Source organism: Manis pentadactyla, chromosome 10 (assembly GCF_030020395.1).
Source record: "Manis pentadactyla isolate mManPen7 chromosome 10, mManPen7.hap1, whole genome shotgun sequence".
Classification (NCBI taxonomy): Eukaryota; Metazoa; Chordata; class Mammalia; order Pholidota; family Manidae; genus Manis; species Manis pentadactyla.
In genome coordinates this window covers 119,826,947-119,849,174 of record NC_080028.1, presented here as the reverse complement: position 1 = coordinate 119,849,174, position 22,228 = coordinate 119,826,947, and the positions used below count along the sequence as shown (strand labels likewise).

The 22,228-nt window shown below is 41.8% G+C and overlaps 1 protein-coding gene across 1 annotated transcript; it reads right to left on the bottom strand.

Moving 5' to 3' along the window:
• Positions 1-11,657: 11,657 nt before the first annotated feature.
• RSL1D1 (ribosomal L1 domain containing 1) lies at positions 11,658-22,228 on the bottom strand. Its single transcript, XM_036881389.2, has 9 exons — positions 22,068-22,228; positions 21,207-21,346; positions 19,487-19,625; positions 18,795-18,943; positions 18,602-18,703; positions 16,465-16,558; positions 16,255-16,380; positions 14,096-14,395; positions 11,658-12,229 (listed from the first exon to the last, which is right to left on the bottom strand). Exons 1-9 carry the CDS (start codon positions 22,158-22,160, stop codon positions 11,903-11,905), a joined length of 1,470 nt encoding a protein of 489 aa, XP_036737284.2. The 5' UTR covers positions 22,161-22,228; the 3' UTR covers positions 11,658-11,902.

The window sequence follows — 22,228 nt, the reverse complement described above, 5'->3', positions numbered from 1 at the left end:
TACGTATCATGTTGAACAATGATGACTGGAGCTGAGGATGGTATCAACCCCACCAAGAAATAGGGAAGAAGATTATGCCTGAATGCATGTGTGTCCAAAACCATAACTGATACAAGAAAGTAAACATATGCCCTCTCCTGTTCAATTCTTGACTCTCCTAGGCAATCTCAAGCTCATCATGTTTCTGGATTCCACTGTCCTACACACTCTGATGGCTCTCGCATGTATCTCTAGCCCAGACCACGGCTCTAAGCCCCACCCCTGTATGTTCAACTGCCTAGCTTGCATCTCTTCTTGGATATCTCAGGAGCATTTCCAACACAGCATGTCACCAACCCAACTCATGGCTCCCCCGTGGGATACTTCCTTAGCGAGACCTCTAACTGTCCTGAGTAAGTCAGTCTGTTAGCAGAGACATTTAGTACATTGTGTGCCTCCCTCTTGGCACTGGATAGAAGATTACAGAAGGGCAAAGTTGCATTTGTTTCTATATTATTTGATTGCTATTTGTCTCCCTCAACAGACTGCAAACTCCATGAAGGCCAGGGCAAGAATCTTTTCCCCTCAACATTGTATCTGTTAGTGATTGGAACAGAGATGTTCAACTAATACAATAGAATTTATTTTTGTATATGTATTTCCTTAGAAATGCTTTCCACTACTATATACATACTCTACAAAAGGCAATTTGCCAGTAAGAAATTAACCCAAAGCCTAGCAGAATAGGCAATTGTTGGTGGATGTAAAGAAGCTGGTCATGGACATGTGCTCTTGATGACCATTGGTCTGCAATGTGGAGATTCTAAGGGGGCAATTTAAAAAGCACTCCAGAAGATTTCTATGTAGCATGAAAGCTCTTAGAAAATATGAAAGTCAAAAAGTAGGCATGTAATGTTATGACGTCAGACAGTTAGTTATGAAAATCAGGCAGTATTTAGATAGCAGTATATATGTTCTGATGAAAACATCAGAGTGAGAAAAGTGACCAGCCCAGGAGGAAATAAAGCAGGAACTGATAAAATCAGAGAAAAGGCCAGGGAACAAAATGCAGAAACAAGGAAGGACAAGTAAACAATAAGATGTGATCAGCCAGGGAGCAAACTGTCCTTCCAGGAAGCCAAAGCTGAGCAAAGTTCACTGTGTTTACAAACAAAAGTAGCGGTTCCAGTGGTGAATTTTGTGTTACGTGCTTTTTACCACAATTAAAAAATAAAAGTAGCAGCTCTGGAAATGACTTGTTTCATGAAGGCAATGAAGTAAATTCTTAAAAGGCCGCAAAGTAAAATAGCTTTAAATCAGTGAGAAACTGCTGATTTTGTAGACAAAAGCTATTCATACTAAGAAGCTATTCATTCATATTGCCATTTTTAAAGGCAAAAGACCCAAGAGGAACACTAAATATTTATTATAGCTCATTTACAAAATGAGGAGAAGGATATGGGAAAAGTGAACTGCATTTGTGAACTGCAAGAAGAAAGAAAAAGAAGTAGATCTAAAACAACCTCAGTACCCGAAGGTTAAGAAGTAAAAATGCTAGGGAGGAAAAAGTAAAATGTTTTCCCATTAAACTCTGAAAGCTTTATTGCAGAATATTCTGAGCACCTTGGTAAACTTTATGCATCTCAACAACTTCAGTCTAAAGAAAGGAGGTGACCTCTGATACATTCTTGGAATTCAGTAATTATTCAATGATAATACAATATATTATTTCATCAAAAAAATTCAACAGGTCAGTGTCAACCATGATTTAATATTTTTGGCCTAAGTTTCTAAACTGAGTTATCTAAGTTTTTTTTTTCCCCAAGATCAGAACCAAAGTTTGATATGTAGTAAATATTTAATACAATTTATTTATTTTATGTGTATACACATCTCTGTGTAAATTGTGTGGGTATAATATTGCATGGTGCATAAACTATTGGCCTGCAATATTCAGTCCGAATTAAATTATAATTCTGATTTAGTGAGCTCCAAATTAGGAAGGTTTTACTGTATTGGCAGCAGGAAGTTTTTATTGTGTTGGCAGCAGCTGGTATTTTACATGCCCCGTCCATATTATCTCTTCTAAACTCTTAAACTCAAATTGTGGTTCTGTGGTCCAGCAGCATAGGCACTCTGAATTTGTTAGGAATCTAATTCGGTAGATCTAGGGTAGGGCCAAAGGTTTTGCACTTCTTACAAATTCTTAGGCCATGCCAGTGCTCCCGGCCCAGGGACCACATTTTGAGAAGCAAGGTTCCTCCAGAGAATGTCCTATTTGCCTTTTTTAAACTCTATTCCTTTCTTAGAGTTTTTCTGTTTTCACCTAAAAAAAAGTAGGATGTTGGTAATTTATAGTGTTCCCAATCAGAATGTTTGAATATAGCAGTTTATTCTTTAATACGGCCAGGTCCCTTCATGAATCGCGCCTTGTTTAGGGGAAAGGGGGAAAAAAAAAAAAAGTTTTTAGAGCGCTGTGGCAGACCAGTAGTGACACCCTGTGGCCAATTCTTCTCATTACAACCGCATTTTTTTGGGTCCCTTTTAAATGTAAAGTAAGAAAAACATGTTAGTTTTCTACTCAATAGCCTGTGTTTTTATCTTTTTATTTTAAAATAATTATAAATTCAGAGGAGGTTTCTAAGAAATGTATGGGGAGGTCCCATGTGCCCTTCCCCCAACTTCTCCCAATGTTAACATTATACTACCAAAACCAAGAAATTGACATTGTTCTGATTTCCCCAGTTACACACATGGACTCATTTGTGACAACAGCATTTTGACATTGCAAGGGAACCACAACTGACTTATAAAACTCTTTTATTTTAGTGGTTAAATAATAAAATTAAATTCAATGACCAACTGGAAACTCTTGGTGTTGTAACAAAGCAAAATGAATCTCATGTTCTAAAACTCACAATTACATTGAGTCTCTTTATTGCATAAAGTGTGTATAGCAAAATAATCACTGGATTGGGGAGCAGGAAGGCCAGGTTCTCATCCCTGGTTTGACTCAATATGGCTGAACAACCTTGGACAGATTGTGCAATCTCCCTGGGCTTTATTTTCTTCATCTGTAAAATGAGGGGATTGGACTGGTTGATTTCTAAGATTTCTTCAAAGCCAGTATTTAAAAAATGTACTCATAACTTCACTCTTGGGGTGAGCATTTGGTAATGTAGAAAACCATCAAATCGCTATTGAAACTGACACAATATTGTATCTCAATTATATGTCAATAAAAAATATCAAAACATAAAATAAAACAAGTCATGGGGATAAAAAGTGCAATATAGGGAAAACAGTCAATAATATTGTAGTAACTTTATATGGTGACAGATGGTAACTAGACATCATAGCTGGCATTTTCATAATGTGTGTAATTGTTTAACCACTATATTGTGATGTTAACTATACTTCCATAAAAAGAGAAATAATAAAAAAACTTCTAATAAAACTATATCCTTCAGCCTTTCATTCAACAATTATTTGAATATCTATTATAAACTTAGGGCTAAGACTACATAAATGAACGGTATGTTTCGTTAAGGAGCTTGCAGCCTAGTATGGGGAGACAAATGTGTAAAGGAGTATGTCCAATGTGCTGATGGACACTCTCAGCCTGTGCTGTCCAGTTCAGAAGCCAGTAGCCACATGTGACTATTTAAATTTAAATTAATTAGAATTAAATAAAATCAAGACTTCTGCTTTGATCAGGATGGAGTGACAGGGATCAGATATACCCTGCTGCATAAAATACCTAAAAGAACAGGGGAAATACAGGAAATAATGGTTTTCAAGTCACTGGACGTCAGACAGTACAGGTCAGTGATCCGTGAGGGAAGTAAACAAGCAAGATGAACCTTCTGTGAATGTTTGTGTCCCCCTCAAGTACATATGCTGAAATCCTAACCCCCAAAGTGATGGCATTAAGAGATGGGGCCTTTGGGAGGTCATGGGGGTGAATCCCCCACGAATGGGATTAGCACATTAAAAAGACTCTAGGGAGAGATTCCTCACCCCCTTTCTGCCCTGTGAGGAGACGAGAAGTCTGCTGTCTACAGAGACCCTCACCAGAGACTATCCATGCTGGTGCCCTGATCTCAGACTCCCAGCCTGAGAACCATGAGAAAATAAATGTCTGTGGTTTATAAGCCACCGGGTCTGTGGTACTCTGTTATGGCGGCCTGAATGGGCTAAGACAGAGCCCTACAGAGGGCCCCAGCTTACTGCTGCCTAGAGAATTCCCAGGCTGTGCAGGGAAGGGATGAGGCCAAGCTCAGCAGGTTCTGAGATGGAGGATGGAGCTGATATACTCTCAGGGGACACCCCATGGGGCACCTGGAGCAAATAGACTCCTCAGGGCAGAGTATGGTGCAGAGAGGGCCCCCCTCAAGTATGTGTGTGGGAGGAAATGCCTGAGGGTGGGGAAAAGCCACCCCAGAGAGTGCAAGGCCATAGCATCCAGGGCTGGTTAGCAGTGCTGGTCCTGCCAGCCAGAGGAAACCTCATGACTCGGGGACACGTGGCAGGGTACCCAGCAAGGTTTTATTTCCACAGCCAGGGTAAAAATGAGCCTTACCCGACACAACGCTCTGGTCCCACCCAACAGATCCGACAGCATCCAACTATTTCCAAGTAATTTAACTGCCTTCCAAACAAACCTCAGGAATAGTGAAGGAATTAAAAAATACCTAAAAGCCAACAAAATGAAAACCACAATGTGTGGCTGTCAAAACTTGCCAGGCAAGCAGAGAAGTAGGAAAAACTATCCCGGAATGAGCGGAAAGAACAGTCAGTCGAAACTAGTCCAGAAATGATACTGAAAATTGTTGTCACAACTGCATTCCACATGTTCAAGAAACTGGAGGAAAGGTTGAACATGTTAAGTAGAGAGACATGGAACATGTTAAAAAAGAATGACCCAAATCAAACTAGAGATGAAAATTTCAGTGTGCAAGATGCAAAACCTACTGGACGGGATTTTTTAGCAGAGGAGACATTGCAGAAGGGAACATTAGTGAATTTGGAGACCCTATTGATTCCTATTTTCCTATTCCAATAATAGATGACCCCAAACTTAGTGGCTGAAAACAACACAAATTCCCTTGCACTTCTGGAAATCAGAAATCCCAAATGGGCCTCACCGGGCCGAGATCAAGGTTTCCGCAGAGGCTGCGTCCCTCTGCAGGGTGCAGAGGACAGTCTGTCCCCTTGCCTTTTCCTGTGTTCAGCGGCCTGGGCTCCTGGCCCCACATGCCTCCCACCTGCCTCCTCCTCACTCTCCTTCTCCCCCTCTGACCCTCCTGCTCCCTCTTGTAAAGATCCTCATGGTTATATTAGGCCCACCCGGACAACCCAAGACAGTTTCTCAATCTCAAAATCCTTCATTTAATCACATCTGCAAAGTCCCCTCTGCCAGGTAGCGCAAGGTACCCACAGGGTCCCAGAATGAGAACGTGGCGTCTTCGGGGGCTGCTATTTATTGCTCCTCTCACAGATTGTCTCAGAAAAGAAGGAGGGAGGTGATTCAGACAAGGGCTTCACAGCAGACTTCAACTGTGTCTTCAGTATCTTATTTTTTAAAAAAGAGTCTGAAGCACATATGCAAATTGTGAAGATTTTTTCTTGATAACAAGGCATTTTATTTTTGTGTCTCCCACTGCTTTATTGTGATACAGTAACATGTAACAAATTGTTAAGATTTGTTAAAGCCTGCCGTACATGGGTATTGATTACATTATTCTAATTTTCTTGGGCACTTAAACATTTTTCTAACACAAAAACAGACTTTGAACATCTGATCAGTAACAGTCAAGCCTGGAGTCATGTGAGAACCCCTTAGTGGCCCTTTCCTAATATGTGACTTCTTCCAAATATTATTTCTAAATCCTAGGTTGAAATCAAGTCACTTGTCTCCTGGAAGAATAGGCTGTTTCACACGAAGAACTAGATGTCTTAAGGAAGACAGTCTGATATACTTTAAGAATTCTGAATGGGATTCTAGTTCATTTCTTTCCATCAACTGATAGCTCTATTCTTAATTGATAACATGAGGATCAGAAATGGCCTCCCACGTGGAATAACTTTATGACTAGTATATCAGTCTGCTAGGACCATCATGAATGAAGTACCACAGGCTGGCTGCTTAAACAACAGAAATTTATTGATCACAGCTCTGGAGGCTGGAAGGCCAAGATCAAGGGGCTGGCGAGTTTGCTTTTCCCCCAGGCCCCTGTCCTTGGCTCACAGACACCTGCCTTCTGGCTGTGTCCTCACAGGGCCTTGCCTCTGAGCACATGCTTCCCTGGTCTCTTCCTTTTCTAAGGACACGGATCTAATTGGATTAAGGTCCCAACCTATGACCTCACCTAACCGTAAGGGCCTCTTTATAGACCCTATCTCCAAATACAGCCATTTTGGGGGCTAGGGCTTCACATAGGGATTTTGAGGGGATGCAATTCATTCATAACAGCTACTTAGAAGATGTGATTTGAAGGGATACAGGAGACCTGGGTTGAAAGAATTGTTGATGTTCCTCCAGCCACACACCTAGGGTTGAAAAAGTAAGAGATTTGTTTATGGTGCTGAGGGAGACCACTCACCATGGAAACCATGAGCATCTCAACAAGAGGATATTAAGAGGACTTAGAGGATTTGGTCTTGTTCTTTTGGGAAGTGGGACTTTGTTCTGCATTAGGTGGTATCAGGAAGCAAAGTAATTTAATGGTTGGATACTGGAACTCCCACTCCCCTGACACCAAATGCACTGGTGTATTTGTTCCCTACATGTATGTATAACAATATACCCAGCAGTAATAGTAGTATAACTCTGTTTGGGTTCTCGGACCCAATTCCAATGTGCGTAAGCATGTGGCAGGGGGTCTTCCCACACATACTACCAAGCAATTCTTGAACACCAGCAGGGTGTCCCAAGAACTCAATTCAATTCTGATGCTATCTTCCCAGAGACTCAGGGCTCCATCCTATAAGACTGCCCTCCAACCCCCACTCCAGACGACAGTCGCAAGCCCCAGGCAGTTACCTGTGCTTCTGACCTACCGACTACAGATTGGAGGTTCCCATGTCCTCCCCTTAGGTTCGACTGATATGATAGAGCAGCTCACAGAACTCAGGAAAGCACTTGAGTTCACCAGTTTAATAAAGGATACCATCAAGGATACAAGTTAACAGCCAGATGAAGAGAGACACAAGGCAATGTCCCAAATAAAAGAGCTTCTGTCTTTGTGGAGCTTGGGGCCTGGTTCGGTGACACGCGGAGGCATTCTTGTTCCCCTGCCCTTGGCTGGGGTCTTAAAAGTCTCTCATTAACACGACAAAACACCTGGTCCACCTTTTAAGACTGCAGTGTTTTCAGGAACTGTGGATGAAGACCAAATATACCTGGGAAATACTTACTTGGTCACATGAATGACTAAATATGTGTATTTTATAACTTATTATATCACAAAGCTAAATAAAGCCAGTTTTCTTCAGCAGCCTGCTTTTTTGTAGGTTCTAAAGGTGAACGTAAGTTATAATCTTTTAAAAAGTGGTTAACATAAATATGGCTTAACTAAGCAAATACATATCATTTTCATAAATCTAAACCTTGTTAAGTACATAGTAATTACAAGTAAATATATTAATTCCCATTTTATAAGTAGAAAATAAAGACTCCAAGAGGTTATGGCTCAAAGTGGTCATACAAAAACAGCAGAATTATGATTGACACTCAACTCTATCCATCTCTAGAACTATCTTTCTGCTATACCAGTAGGTATAGTATATGTGTTAGGGAATACTTAGCGTATGTCAATATTTGGCGGTACACACAAACTGGAGGGGATTTTTAGAGGCATCTAAATGAGATTTATAGGGAGAATTCTGAACATTTTCCTATTTTATAATTATGATAAAATAAAATATTCCATATTAGGAGACAGTAAATATTGAATTTGTTGGAAACTTCCAAATATTTTATATTTTTTATATATTTACATTTAATATTATATTTGTAAATGAGAAGCTTGAACTTCTGTAAACATAAATTTTTCTTCTATCAGCTCTATTGGGATATATTTCATGAATCATTTCATGTACCATTTACCTGTCATTGGTCACTTCCTATTTCCTTTTTCCCCTGACCTTGACAAACACTAATCTTTCCGTCAATATGGATTTGCCTATTCTGGACATTTCATATAAATGAAATCTTATAGTATATGGTCTTTGTATCTGGCTCCTTTCACTTACTGGAGTGTTTTCAAGGTTCATCCATGTTGTAGCATGTGTCAGCCATTCCTTTTAATGCCTGAGTAATATTCCACTGAATGGATATATCACATTTTATTTATCCATTCATCCTTGAGGGACACTGGGTTATTTTCACTTGTCTATTATAAAAATTGCTATAAAATTCATGTGTAAGTTTTTCTGAGGACACGTTCTTAATTCTGAGGGTCTACCCAGGAATGGCTATGCTAACTCTATGTTTAACTCTTTGAGATGATGCCACCTGCAGTGTAACAAGGATTCTGTTTTTTCCACATCCATCTTTTTTCTGACTCTTTTGGATTACAGCCATCCTAGTGTTATGAAGTAGTACCTTGTCATTTTAATTTGTAGTTTCCTGATGATTAATGACATTATCTTTTCATGTACTTATTGGCCATTTGTGTATCTTCTTCAGGGAAATGTCCATTCAGATCTTTTGCCATTTTAAAAATTAGATTCTTTTTATTACTGAGTTCTAAGAGTTTTTTATATATTCTAAGTGCAAGTTCGCAATCAAGTATATGATTTCCCAGTATTTTCCCCCATTCTGTAGGTTCTTTTCACTGTTTTTGGAGCACAAAGATTTCAAATTTAAAGTTGGTTTTCAATTTTTCTTTGGTTGCTTGTGTTTTAGATATCATAGCTAAGAAACTGTTGTCTTATTCAAGGTCATGGCTAATTACTCCTGTTTCTCCTAAACATTTAAGCTCTCACATTTAGGTCTATGAACCATTTTGAGTTATTTTTTATATGTGGTGTTAAACAAGGATCCAACTTCTTTTGCATGTGGGTATCCAGCTGTCCCAATGCCATTAGTTGAAAACTCTTTTGCCCATTGACTGTCTTGTCACCCTCGTCAAAAAAATTGAAAAATGTAAGGGATTATTTTTGGACTATTCTATTCCATGGGTCTATGTGTCCAGTTCTTTTTCTAGTTCCTTCCCGTGATCTCCATTAGGACTTCCCACAAAAAGCATCATTCTTAAGTTTTCCTGATATCAGGAGAAGTTTGCTAGGTCCTGAACCTGCCTCTTTGCAGCCAAATTATTGCCCCTTTATCAAAATCCTGAGGCTGTCACTAACTAGACCAGGGTTCTCTTGAAGTTCAAAGGTTCACTTTATACATTAGTTTCCCAAATTCAGTACTGTAATTGGAAGTCTGTAAGAACTTAAAGGTTACTAAAAACCTTCTGTGCAGCAAAGAACACCATCAGCAGAACAAAAAGACATCCTATGGTATGGGAGAATATATTCATAAATGATTTATCCAATAAGGGGCTAATATCCAAAATACATAAAGAGCTCACACATCTCAAGACCCAAAAAACAAATAACCCAATTAAAAACTGGGCAGAGGACCTGACCAGACACACTTCTCCAAAGAGGAAATATGGACAGCCAACAGGCACATGAAAAGATGCTCCACGTCGCTAATCAGGGAAATGCAAATTAAAACCACAATGAGATATCGCTTCACACCAGTTAGGAAGGCCAACATCCAAAAGACTAGAAACAACAAATGCTGGTGAGGATACCAAGGATAACCCTCCTACATTGCTGGCGGGAATGTAATTTGGTTCAACCATTGTGGAAAGCAGTATGGAGATTCCTCAAAAAACTAAAAACCTTCTGTGACCCAGAATTCTTCATTTGACCCAGTAATTCTACTCCTAAGAATATACCTGAAGAAAACAAGATTCTGATTTGAACACTATGAAACATGTAATCTTGAAGGCTGGACTGTCTTAAAATACATTCAAGGCATGTAAAAACATTGATTTTGATGCGCATTATAGTTCCTGAAACATATTAAAATCCCAATACCTCTTCACAGCAAAAATATTACATCAAGTTTTTCTCCCCAGATCTGGTTTTGTCCATTAAATCTCTGGGGTATGGGAGGATGGATCCAGAAACGTAGACTTGCAATGAACAGCAGCTACATACTTGACCTCTTAACCCACAAAAGGGCAAAATTTACAGTAGCATGGATTTCCTAGATTACTCTTGGCCCCTGGATGAACCACTGCTGGCTCACAGCCTACCAGCCAGCTGAGACCACATCCCCTCTATTTATTAAACCTTGGAAACCTGGTACCACCACCTGCATTTTCTCATTGCAATTCTGAATTTCTAATTCCTCAACTGTAGCTTTCCACTGTCAAAAAACTAGCTTCCTGCTCAAGAAATTTAAGGATAGCTGCATTCTCCAATACAGAGAACATTGAGAATTTACGAGTGACATTAGCTATACAACAGAGCAGGAAGGTACATGCCCATCTCATATTTGACAAGGACTAAACTACAGACCAAAGAGTCACTTGGTATTACAAAATCTTTATTGGCTAGAGGATGGGATTAAAAAAAACATATGGTTATCCCCAGAAAATTTAGGTTGTGTGAAGAACAGATTAGCAGATTAGCAAGATTATGTGAGCCTGCCCTGTGCAAAACGGCAGACTTCAATCATCCCCATGAGTAGGAGAAACAAGTCCATCTGACCCTGTGCTCGCATCTGGAACCTCGTTTCTGGGGAAAACCAATCAAGCACATCTACAACACATTAAATGTACATGTGTTTTTAAGCCTAAAGGACAGTGGAATTACCATTTTGTATTTTCAAGGCTTTCAGGATTTAAAAAGTTAGCAGAACAATTTCTTTTGTGCTGCTAAAAAGCAAAAGCTCCCCTGACTCTGTCAACTGGACAGAGAACCACAGAAAGCCTTTATTCTTTTCTAATTGGTTCTGAATCATGGGACCTTTGAAAACACGTCTTTGGCCTTTCCTGTAGTACAGCCAATCCATCATTACTACTAGGGATGTGTACCCAAATCAAACCCCGTGAGAGGCCATCTGAAAAGCCATTTACTGCTTCAGAATACATTTGGCAATCACCTAAACTTTAAGTAGTAACTTTAATTAATAGTCTTCTCTCTCACGTCTCCATTGCTTGTAAGTAAATCTAGACAGGGTGAGGAGGCTCTTGGAGGAAGATGGGAAAGCTATGGAAGATAAGGATTTTCTTGCCTCTAGAAGGCAGGATTCAATTCAGTGCCTCTGTGAACAACTCCACATTAATTTCTCTCACCAGATATATGCTAACTCAGTGATTTACAAGCTTGGCTGACTATCACCAAAATCAAGTATTTTGAGTCCAGGGACTTTTCCAAGACCCATCAAGAGTTTTTCTTAAGTTGTACAGAGGATTCCCACGACTGGCCTGCAGACTAGCTTTTGGAATGTTCGCATAACCTAATGTAAAGAGCCCGTGTAAATGGTTTAAAGCAGAGGAGGAAAAGGCTCACATCATAGGGACTCAAGTAAAACCAGCAACATATGGAATGCCAGTAGTTTACTCAGAAGCAAGTGCTATCTATACACTTCAGTAATAAAAAACAGCCACAGAGAAGCACTGCATTTTCTGTTCCATTAGCAAATACACAGAAGACCAACTAAAAAAAAGAATGAATTTACTTCAAACTGCTGGTTCTTACACCTATGAACATACATCAGAATTATTTGTGGAGCTTTTAAAAAATATTTATGTTCAGGCCTCAGTCTTGGAGAAGGTTACAGTAGGATCAGGACCCAACTATTTTGAGAAGGTCCAGGAAGTGCAACTTCCCTCTGGCTGAGTCTCTGACGTTAGGTCGACTGGGACACCTTGGGCTTTTTAGGACGTTGCTTAGGTATGAGGGGAGCTTTCCTTGCAGATTTACCAGGAGTAGCAAAGAACTTGGCCTCTGGCTTTCTGGGAGTCTGTCTTGGGTCCTTTTTCCCCAGCAAAGAGTTTGTTTCTTTCTCCACCTCTTCTTTGAGTCTTGGCTTCTTCCCTGGGCCTTTACCTGGGGTCTTGGGCTCTGCAGCTTTGGGGGTCTCCAAACCTGGGAAGGCCTTCCTCTTCTTCCCACGGGGTGTGTTGGGACCAGGACTCTTTTTTGGAGACTTCTTTCCTGTGGCTTGTTTCTGTATCTAAGAAAAAGAAGGAAGTTAAGTCCAGGGAAAAAAAATCCTGACAGTGTCCACTCCAAGGGCACACGTCAGCACGCTCAAACGAGGCATGGCTTGGCCTTTCCCTGGTGGGCATTGAGAGACGCAGCTGTGTTCCATTAGCAATGACTGCAAAAAGGACCCTAGCGGGCTCCCTGGTCCCATCAAAGGACAACCATCTTCCCCCCATGGCTGGCGGTAGGGACTCTGGGAGTGCAGCATGGGGGCCTGTCACTGAATCCTGACTTCATTGTCTCCCTCAGTTGTTAACTCTCTGCATGTGGGTTAGGGCGGGGAGTTCCCAGACCACGTGTGTAAAAACCAACTGGGGCGCCTGTAAGAAAGACCCAATTTCCAAAGTTAGATTCAGATGCTCTTTGAGGGGAGCGTGTTATATGCCAGGAATCCTGGACTTTCTGGGCATCCCAGGTGACAGCTGCTGATACAACAAAATTCTAGCAAGACTCTGTCCAGTACAGAAGCAGGTTATACAGACAGAGACAAGCAACAGAACACAACTGTTATGGAGTAAATATAAAACAGCTGGATTACTGTGGAAAATTTGGAAGACAAAAGATACATTAATAAAAACTCCCTAATAACTCTCCTAACATAGTAGTTGCTGTCTTTCATTTACTACTTTTCCCCAACTGAGTATGTAGGTATTGAAAAGCTGAGTATTATGCCCAATCCCCAATTATTTTATTAATGTTTCTTAAGCACTATAAACTCTTACTAAACATTACTTCGAAAACCTTTAGAAAAATTGCTGCAAGGGTGTGTGACATTACCTCATCTTTGTTTCTCCAGTGAGCAATGATGGAACTTTTGCAAATTACCCTGCTCCTTTCCCCAATGGGTTCAAAGGTCACGAACACTTCTTGCTCTACATAGCCCAGTCTACAAAAACAGTCAGCTGCTTTCCACTCTTTAATTCCCAACATGTTATGTCCAGTCTCATTATAACAAAATCAGCGTGTTTTTCTAAAAACAATTACACTGCTTACAGATAACATACTGATTATCTATGTTAATTTCAAGCACATTAAAAACTCAGCAGCACTTTGGGGGCACTTTGTAAAAGGAACACTCTCACTAGTGGGTAAAAATTTATATAATTGAAGATTCTAAGGATCACTTTTAGGACAATACAAAATAAGTAAAGTGCAGTAATAGCCCCGGGGCTGCGCCTGACACTGGTACTGCTGCGCCCACGGGCAACATGGGTCTTTCTGCACTTACGCAGGGGTCACCCTCTGCTCTCTAGGAGCCTGTCCCTCCCCCATAACTGGATGGATACCGTGAGTGTAAGTGAAAACATCAAGGAGCCAAACAATGAAAAACTCAGTTCCTTCAAGGATATCTTCCAAAACCCACAAGTCAGATCTCTGTTAAGACCCCCTGGGGGTGGGCTCCAGTACCCAAGTTTGCCCTCGTAAGTTTTCTAAGACTGAGTAAGTGGCGATCCAGCACTCACCTTCAGAAACCACTGCCTAAATTTCCACGCTGGCCGGCTGTTTAGAACAACAGGCAATGTTCCTTAGAATTACTAATATCATCACATCGCCTCTGACTCTAAGGTACATACAGGTTGTATTTACTATACATCAGTCCAGCATTAAAACAAGGGTAAAGCCAGGTATGGTGACTGCCTCCAGGGTTCTTGGGTTTATCTTAGCATTTTTCATCTATTCAAAATCTTTAGCAGAACAGGTTTTACTTGAAATAGGTTTCTATAAACAAAGCCTCCCGCCCGCAGAACCCTTTCACACTCGTCACTCAGCAGTGCCGGACACGCAGTGGCCACCCACTCAATCCCCTATGAATACCAAGTATTAATAACAATACCTTCACGTTTTCCTTCACTAGAGCAGCTCCTATTGGTACCAGGGTGGGAATTTCATCTTCGGAGTCTGGCACTTTCACCTGGGCTTTTTTCCCCACGCTCATCTCTCTCTTCCCGCACTTCGGGGTCTCTTCCTTCTGGGGCCCAGGGCCCTTTGCTGGAGCACCACTAGTTTCAGGGTCCTCCTTGTCTTTAGTCTGGGGTGAAGCAGCCTTCTTTGCCCCTTTCGTAAACCTCTTGTTTCTTTTCTTCCCCTTTTGTCTTGCACGATATTCTGCTTGCTTTTGTTTTTTCTTTGCTTCCTGCCAAAACAAACCAAGCACCATTTCATCAGGAGATACTTTTGTTGGTAAGAACATGGCATGGATTTAGCTCTTGCAGTTCTGACTATTCACAAGCTCCCTGAAAGGGCCTTGACCCGCACCAACTCTGAGCAAACAAACCCTGTTACCAGCACATGAGCCTCAATGACACTTTGTTTCTGACTCATGGCCAAAGATGCCTGTTGTGTGGTTTAACTATGTATCCCGTATCTGAAGCGTGCAGTCACAGGTTTTGCGAAAGTCAATCTCCTTTATAGTTAAGAATTATCCTAAACTGCACAGTATAGTAACACCAAAACAAAACTCATTATGTGACGTGAATTATATCTCAATAAAGCTGTTTCCCCCCCAAAAAAGACTCTTGACCATTTTTCTACCTTAGATCTTGTGGCTAAAAGGCAAAACAGTGCAAAGTTTATACTAAAAGAGGTCCATTATCCTTACCACGGACTACTGTTAAATAACAGCTATTACAGTGTCCAAATTGTTTTAACCAGCAATTCCAAATTTTCACAAAGTCCTCAAATGCATCTGCTGAAAAGCAGCAAATCAGACTTCCTACTACTAATAACAGCAGTCTGTTATTTCAGGTCATTCTCCCAATGAAAACAAGTAAAAAAGCAGGGTGAAAAATTAATTTTTTTTCATAAAAGCACCAATGAGCTGATTACCTGTTAGAAATTTAAAACAAGGATACAAAAGAGTGAGTAAGCCCAGAAGCCATTTTTGCTCAGAGTATTTACTGACCCTTAACTTTTAACAGCTGTGTGGGATGGAGGGGTCTGAAGGCAGAGAACCCAAATCCCAGCATCCACACTGGGCAGGGACTCTGAGGGGCCCCCTCCTCCACACAGTATGCTGGCATCCCGGTGAGTCACACCTCGAGAGGAAAGCTAACAGGAAATGGAGCCATGCTGAGCCTCACCTTCGTCTGCTCTGCATCGATGAGGAGCTCATGCCTTGAGTGTGCTTTCAGGCACTCCTGGGCAGACATAAAAGTAAACCCTCCCAAAAAAGACCTTCATCCTACACCGTGAATTATTTCCACAGATAATTTCCCAAATGCAATGACCATCACCCAAAGACACCCAACTACAGGACCCAGGAGGCAGGGACAACCTGGCTGCAACACAAGACTTCCTTTTGAATTATCAGATCACAGTAGAAATGCTATGCTTAATATGTTCTAAGAACTGAGACCAACTGGAAGGCTATGGATAACAGGAAGCCAGAAAAAAGTTAAGGTCAATTTGAAAAAGAAGAAAACACAGTACTCCTAGAAGTAAAATAAAATAGTAAGACCAAAACAAAACTCACTGGGCATGATTGAATGGCTGAAGAAAGTACTAATGAACTACGAGATCAGTCCAACAAATAGCAAAAAATCCCCAAAAGGCTATTTTACCTCTTTCTGCCTTCCTCTGCAATAGTGCCAGTGGCAGTGAAAACCAGAAATCAAAACCAAGGGCCACTCGTTAGCATAATGCAACCTTACATGTCACCCACAGACGACAAAGTACCTAACACACTGAACTCTGGTTTCCCCCTTCTCTCAGCTCCTCTTGCCATCACGCAGGCCCCTTCTAAGGCTAAATGGCCCTTTAAGGAGAAATTAAAACTTAAAACACCTAACTTATCAATGAACACAAGACAGTTACATCTGAATGTACCCCTTTGCACACCGACATTAACTGATCTCACAGTCAAGTGGTAACAATGAATGTAAGTGCACGACTGTAGGAACACGGGAAGACTTGCAAGCCGGGCAGGAACCTGGTTCTTCCTGAGCCAGCTGACACCTGTCATCAAGCCCACCCAGCACCTAAAATGGTACTCACTTTCTTCTTCTGACTAGGGGTGCGCACTCCCTTGGCTTCATCCTGGCTGCTGATGAATGAAGAAAAGATGGGAAGGGCAACTGACCTGTCAGTTTTCACATATAAGAGTTTCACGCTCTCCCACTTCTGCAACAAAGAGAAGGAGAGGATAACACTCGTATTCTGTGCCTTTTAAATGAGCCACCAATCGATGCACCTGCAGGGCTATACCTCTGGCAATTTCTGTGAGAGCCTTTTTGCAACAGCAGCAATGTTCTCCACGACGTGCTGAACTTCCATTCCAGTGTGACCAACGCGTATGGTACTGAAATGTAGTACAGGGTTAGATAAAAAAGGCTTTTAAAAAACAACTTGTTTTTCAAAATAAAGCACAGACAGGTTAAGTAAGAAATACAAACACACAATCTGAGAAAAAAATGTTTCAAGGTAGAAACATTAAAATATTTTAGGCTCACAATGTTTTTTAAGGAAGACCATCATCTCTCATGTTCTAGAAATGCTGTGTTCCAGAAGCACGTCATACCATCAAGAGGTGACTGGGGACCGGGCACCAAGCCAGTCAGCGGGCAGGGCCAGAGGGAGTTCTTCACTCCAGAAAACACAGGTTACTGAGTCAGCCCTCAAGCTCTTCTGAAGGCCACTACCCCGAGGAGGGTTGCTTGCTATCTTTATAGTTCCACTGCCCTGACCTGGCTGCCATGCTCTAAGATAAAGGGTCTTGTCCTGTGTGTAACAGCATCTTCTGGCCAGAAGCAAGACCAGCCAGCCCTTCTTTTGGCCAGCCCTTCAGTGAAAGACAAGGGCAGGCATAAGCCAAGCAGCAAGTCCAGAAGTGTCCACTGCTCAGTCTCTGAGTCTTCATCCCTGCCAGCCCCCACCCTGCAGGATCACTGCTGGCCAGTGTCGCAGAATGAATGAGACAGGGCTGCTGCTCACATGTCCCTCCAAGAAGGGCTCTGTCCATGCGCCTGCTGACACCTTCCTGCAAGCACACCCTTGGCTTCTTGGATGGAGAGAGGGCAAGAATGGAGGGAGGGTATGAAGGAAGATGGGAAACTGCTGTGCTGGGGGAAGGTGGGGAGGAGATCAAAGGGTGATTTAGGTTTCTATTTTGTTTTTAGTAGTTGTCCAGAATTTTCCTTAACTGGCAGGTTTTGCTCTGGAAAAGCCCCAGGGACAGGAGTGTGCTATTCCTTTATCTGCCTTCACTGCGCTGTCCCCCTTCTACCAGCTTCTTGCATATCTCATGAGCCAGGCCTCTGCCCTTCTAGGTAACTGCTTCCATCAGCCGCCACTTCGGTATCAGGCTATAAACAAAGAGTAGAGGTCCAGGCCTGATGCCCAAAGCTACTCAGCTGCTTAATTATCCCAGTTAAGGGACTTCCCACCTGCAGGCCAAAGACAACACCAGAACCCACGTCTTGCCCAGCCACACCCTGCCCTGCTGTACCTGGAGCCGTCACACTCCTGTTGTAAGGGGTGTGTGATGACAAGGGCACATGAGCTCCTAGGGTGTCTTAAGAGGAAGGGCCATACCCTACAGCTCTGCCCAGCCCCAGTTGGTAGACAAAATATTTGATAAAACGGTTATGTCTATGTTTAAAACTCCCCCATCTTTCTTAAAACTGCCAAGCACTCAGACTTAACCTGCCTCTGAGCCTAATTAAAAAAATTTGCATTCGCCACCTGTAAGCTGGAAAGCTATCGTGACCCTAAGGTCTTTTCTGGTATCTAGAGCAAGGTATGGGGATTCCACTCAGCTCAGTATCCTGGCTAAGGTAAAATCAGTGTGACAACAGAAAGATACCAAACAGGCTGATGGGACAGGACGGACACTGAATTCATTCATTTAGAAAAAGTAAAAGCAAGACTGAGGTGGAGACTCACCCCAAAGGGTAACATGGCGCCGGGCGACATGAAATCCCAACACTAATGTTCTCTATGCATCAGTCTTACCTTTCTTGCTTTCCCCACTATCTAGAGCTGCCATGTCCAATACGGTCAAAATTAGCCACGAGCCACATGTGCCTATTTAACTCTTCATTAGTTAAAATCATGTACAATTAGAAATTCGGTTCCTCAGTGCAGCAGCCACATTTCAAGGGCTCAACAGCCACATGTGGCTATGACTCCTGTATGAGACCACACACATACAGGCTGTTTTTATCACTTTGAAAGTTCTATCAACAGCACTGTTTCAGAGAACTGAATACTGCCAAGGAATGGATTTAGTTTTATATAAGGATCTGGTTTCATTAACGCTACCTTATAAAAAAGAAGTTTCCAAAAATCATTATTAAATAAATGTAAGATTAAACACAGACACACATTAATGCCTTCTACATACCTGCAAGAACCACTTTTAGAGATGTTTAAGACAGTTCCACCTATACATCCATTGATCTCTTTGGATAAATTCTTGGCCAGAAGGTTAACAGATACGGGAACTCTGTAACAACACACAGGCAAGAGCACAAATTGTATGTACACTGGTACGTTTCATGCTGCTGAAGTCCATCCAGCACTGCTAAGAAACTTACTTCTTTCTGCTATAGAAATGTCTCCCTAGGTGTGAGGGTAGGAGCCGCCTGATTCTCGCATCAGTAAGGAATAAATCAAAATTACCCAAGAGGCGGAGCTTGGCCTCATAGGCTTTATACTCCTTTTTTAAAGTTCGGAATGGGATGATCTAGGAAAAATGAGAGTAAAAACACAAAAAGTCAAGAACCTGAAGAAAAAACACTCAGGCAACAATTTGTACTGGGATTTTAAAATGTCTTTGAGCTATGGTGTAGTGAGTAACATGTAGTGAGTGCCTGCAATGTGTCAGGCATTAAGCTAAAAGCTGGGACCTCAGTTAAAGAAAACATGCCAGTAATCACAAAACAGAGCGAGAAGTGCCAAGTTCGAGGCAAACAGGATGCTCTGGAAGCACAGAAGAATGATCCAGAGGCAACCTTTTGTAAACCTTTTACTTTGAGGTGTAAAAGTTACCAATGTATATATACACTGAGCTTTTAGGTCAACAGACCCCAACAGCTCATCCATCAATCACAGGGAAGAAGGAAAATGCCCTACTTAAAGCCAATGAGAATTACAAAGAGCAAATCAAATTAAAAATTAACTCTCAGATGAGGAATGCTAGGCATTCTAGGAATGTATTACTTACCACTGCAATGAAAAGACTGAATCAAATCTTTCATCGTCTTGGAAATATTAACCTGCTCCCTACCTGAGAAATGGTTTTAATCCCATGCTTGTTCAAAAGCTTCTTATAAAAACGTTCTGTCTTTTCAGGAGTTAAATTGGGTTCATCCTTGGTAAATAAACAGATATCTGCTAAATCTGTTCGAATACCATGAGGCAAGGACCTGCAAAATACATCAAAATACATGAGGGGGAACCAAGGAATCAAGCATTATGAAGGACAGAAGGTACCTTTATATCCCACAGAAGGCACAAGAAATTCACTGTCAATTCAAAAAACTTCATTCATGCTATTTGAGCAAACAGAGAACATTTGAAAATGTACCCCATCTTCAATGGTATAGAGAGATTTAAGGTTCAAGTAAATCACCACAAATGCTCACAGACGAAAATATCAATTCATACTTGGGATACAACTAGAGTTAAAACATAATCAAAGACACCCAAAATAGTGCACATCTAATTATAACCATTGTATATGTCGCTATAGGTGCACATGTACTATAAAGTGCTAGAATAATCGAGTTTCATCAGGACAGTTCTGGCTCAGAACATCACCTTGCAGAAAACTCTGGGCTCCATGAACAACCTAACTCGTAAAAGCTGAAACAGAAAATACAGGGCAAACCAACAGGGACCAGTGGACATGCATTATGTTAAACCTTAGAAAAATTAGGTTAAATTCATTTCCTACATCTACCTGCACTGAGGAAAAACATCCTTAGGTTAAGAAAAAAGAGTAACACACAGGAACATGACTTGCTAAACAAGATGGGAAGTGCCATGAAGTTGGTAAGTGGCAGTAATCACCAAGATGTAAGCATTTGGGAAGACATCCTAGAGAAGATAAGAGGGCTTTCCAAAAGGGAAAACCTGCCTGAGTGAGGTGTGGAATAAAGAATTCATGTGTGATACATAAAGCAGTAACTAAAGCAATCTGGCCGAGGCAGGTTTGGGAACATCAGTTAACAGAGAATCTGAGGATCAAGAGTGTCTTTCCAATATGTAATTATTGTTGTGCCCTCCATCTCCAACGGGGAAAAGAAAAGAAACCAGCTCTCCTATACTCTTTCTTCAGCAGAGATGGCTTTTGGACACTCAGGAAATGAAGGACTTCAGCGAGGCAAGGTTACCAGAGAGAATACAGGACACGCAGTAAAATTTTCATCATTTTAAAAGTATAACCAGGTCCCAAATATTATATGGGATCTATTTATACTAAAAAGTTACTTGTATTTTCATTTTCTAAGTCTGGCCAATACTGCAGAGGGCATCTCTGACCTGAGTTTTAGCAGTAAGATTGTTTAATCTCAACGAGTTTCTTTTCCAAAAGGATTACACTGCCAAGTTTTCAATAGTCTCTGTATAAAGGAGCAAGTCTGGGACCTCAGGAATGTTAGCTTGGAATTAGCCTGACAAGGAAAGATAACAAATTCTATGAAAATACAAAAGCTGTTTAGTGTAACCTTTGTTCTCTGGAAAAAAAATCATCAGGTTTTGGATTCAACAGAACTGCTCAGGTTAACTGTTCACCAAACCCCCAAGAAACTGGTGAAATTTCTAGCAAATTTAAGCACGTCTGAATTATTTCAGGTTCTTTTTTTTTTTAGGCACAATAATTTATTTCAACTCAGATTTTTATTCTGAGTTTAGTGTTTCCACTAGAAACTAAGTTGCCATTGTGTCAAAGTTACACAGGGTGACCAAGCGGATAAAAACTGCGCAAGGGGAAAATCAGAACTTACAGTCTGACCCTGAGTTCTTTGCTTGGAATTTTCCACAGTATCACCATTAAAAAGAAATTTTCATTCTCATTCAGAAGCAATCCATTCGTGTTCTTCCTGGACCTGGAATGTGCCAACAGAGCTTCCACAGCCTTCTTAATCTGCAAAATGGAGAAACACAAATTAAATCTCAGTCTAATTTTCCCTTTGGCTCCCTGCCCTCACCTTTTTTCCTTTTTACTGCTCAAATTCTATGTTAATAGGCAACCTCCACAACCATATCTGTAAGGATTCAATGCAATTTGTAATCAGAGAAACGTTAAGAATCCATCAGAAACCGCCCAACTATACACTTTTATTACTCATCTAGAGGGAAAACAGCCTCTTCTGCGCACATACAAGGCCAGAAGGGAACGTGCTTCTTTCCTCTGCCCGGATGAAGGCCGTAATCCCAGTAACAGCGCCATACACACTACGGCTGCATTTACTGAGCGTTTCCTATGTGCCAGACCCCTGGCCACAGCTTTACGTGCATTTCGTGCTCTGATCCTGAGAGCGGAGGGCAGCAGAGCCCAACTGAAATACGAAGTAATGGAGGTTTACAAAACTAGGAGACTTGGCCGAAGTCTAGCGGTAGGGCAGCAGCGCCAGGTGGAGCTCACCCCGGTTCCCCGAGACACACCTGAAATCCAATTCAGAGAGCCAGGCCGCGGAGCTCCGGAGAGCGGGCGCCCACCGCGCGTGAAAGGCTGAGCGCAGCGGGAACAGAGACCCTCCCAAAGCCCGGGGGGCGTCCGCGGAGGCGCGGGGCCTGTACGTGGCATCTCGCTCCTCACAAGGCCGCGGCCACCCCGCTTCCGAACCCCACGGGGGGCCACTCACCTGCTCTTTATCCAGCTGCTCCTGTGCTGCCCGGGTCTCAGGAGTGGAGGCTGAGGTTGAGGTTGAGGGTGGGGTCGAAGCTGAGGCCTCCATTTCGTTCACACCGCGTGCGGACACAGGCACGCGAACCGTCACTTAGTCCGCACGCGCTAGCCATGTCC

Coding starts and splice junctions, on each gene's coding strand:
- RSL1D1 (XM_036881389.2), bottom strand. CDS start 22,160: ATGGAGGCCTCAGCTTCGACCCCACCCTCAACCTCAACCTCAGCCTCC. Junction 19,626..21,206: donor AAAGAACTCAGGGTCAGACT/GTAAGTTCTGAT, acceptor TGTATTTTGCAG/GTCCTTGCCTCATGGTATTC. Junction 18,704..18,794: donor CATTTCTATAGCAGAAAGAA/GTAAGTTTCTTA, acceptor GTGTTGTTACAG/AGTTCCCGTATCTGTTAACC.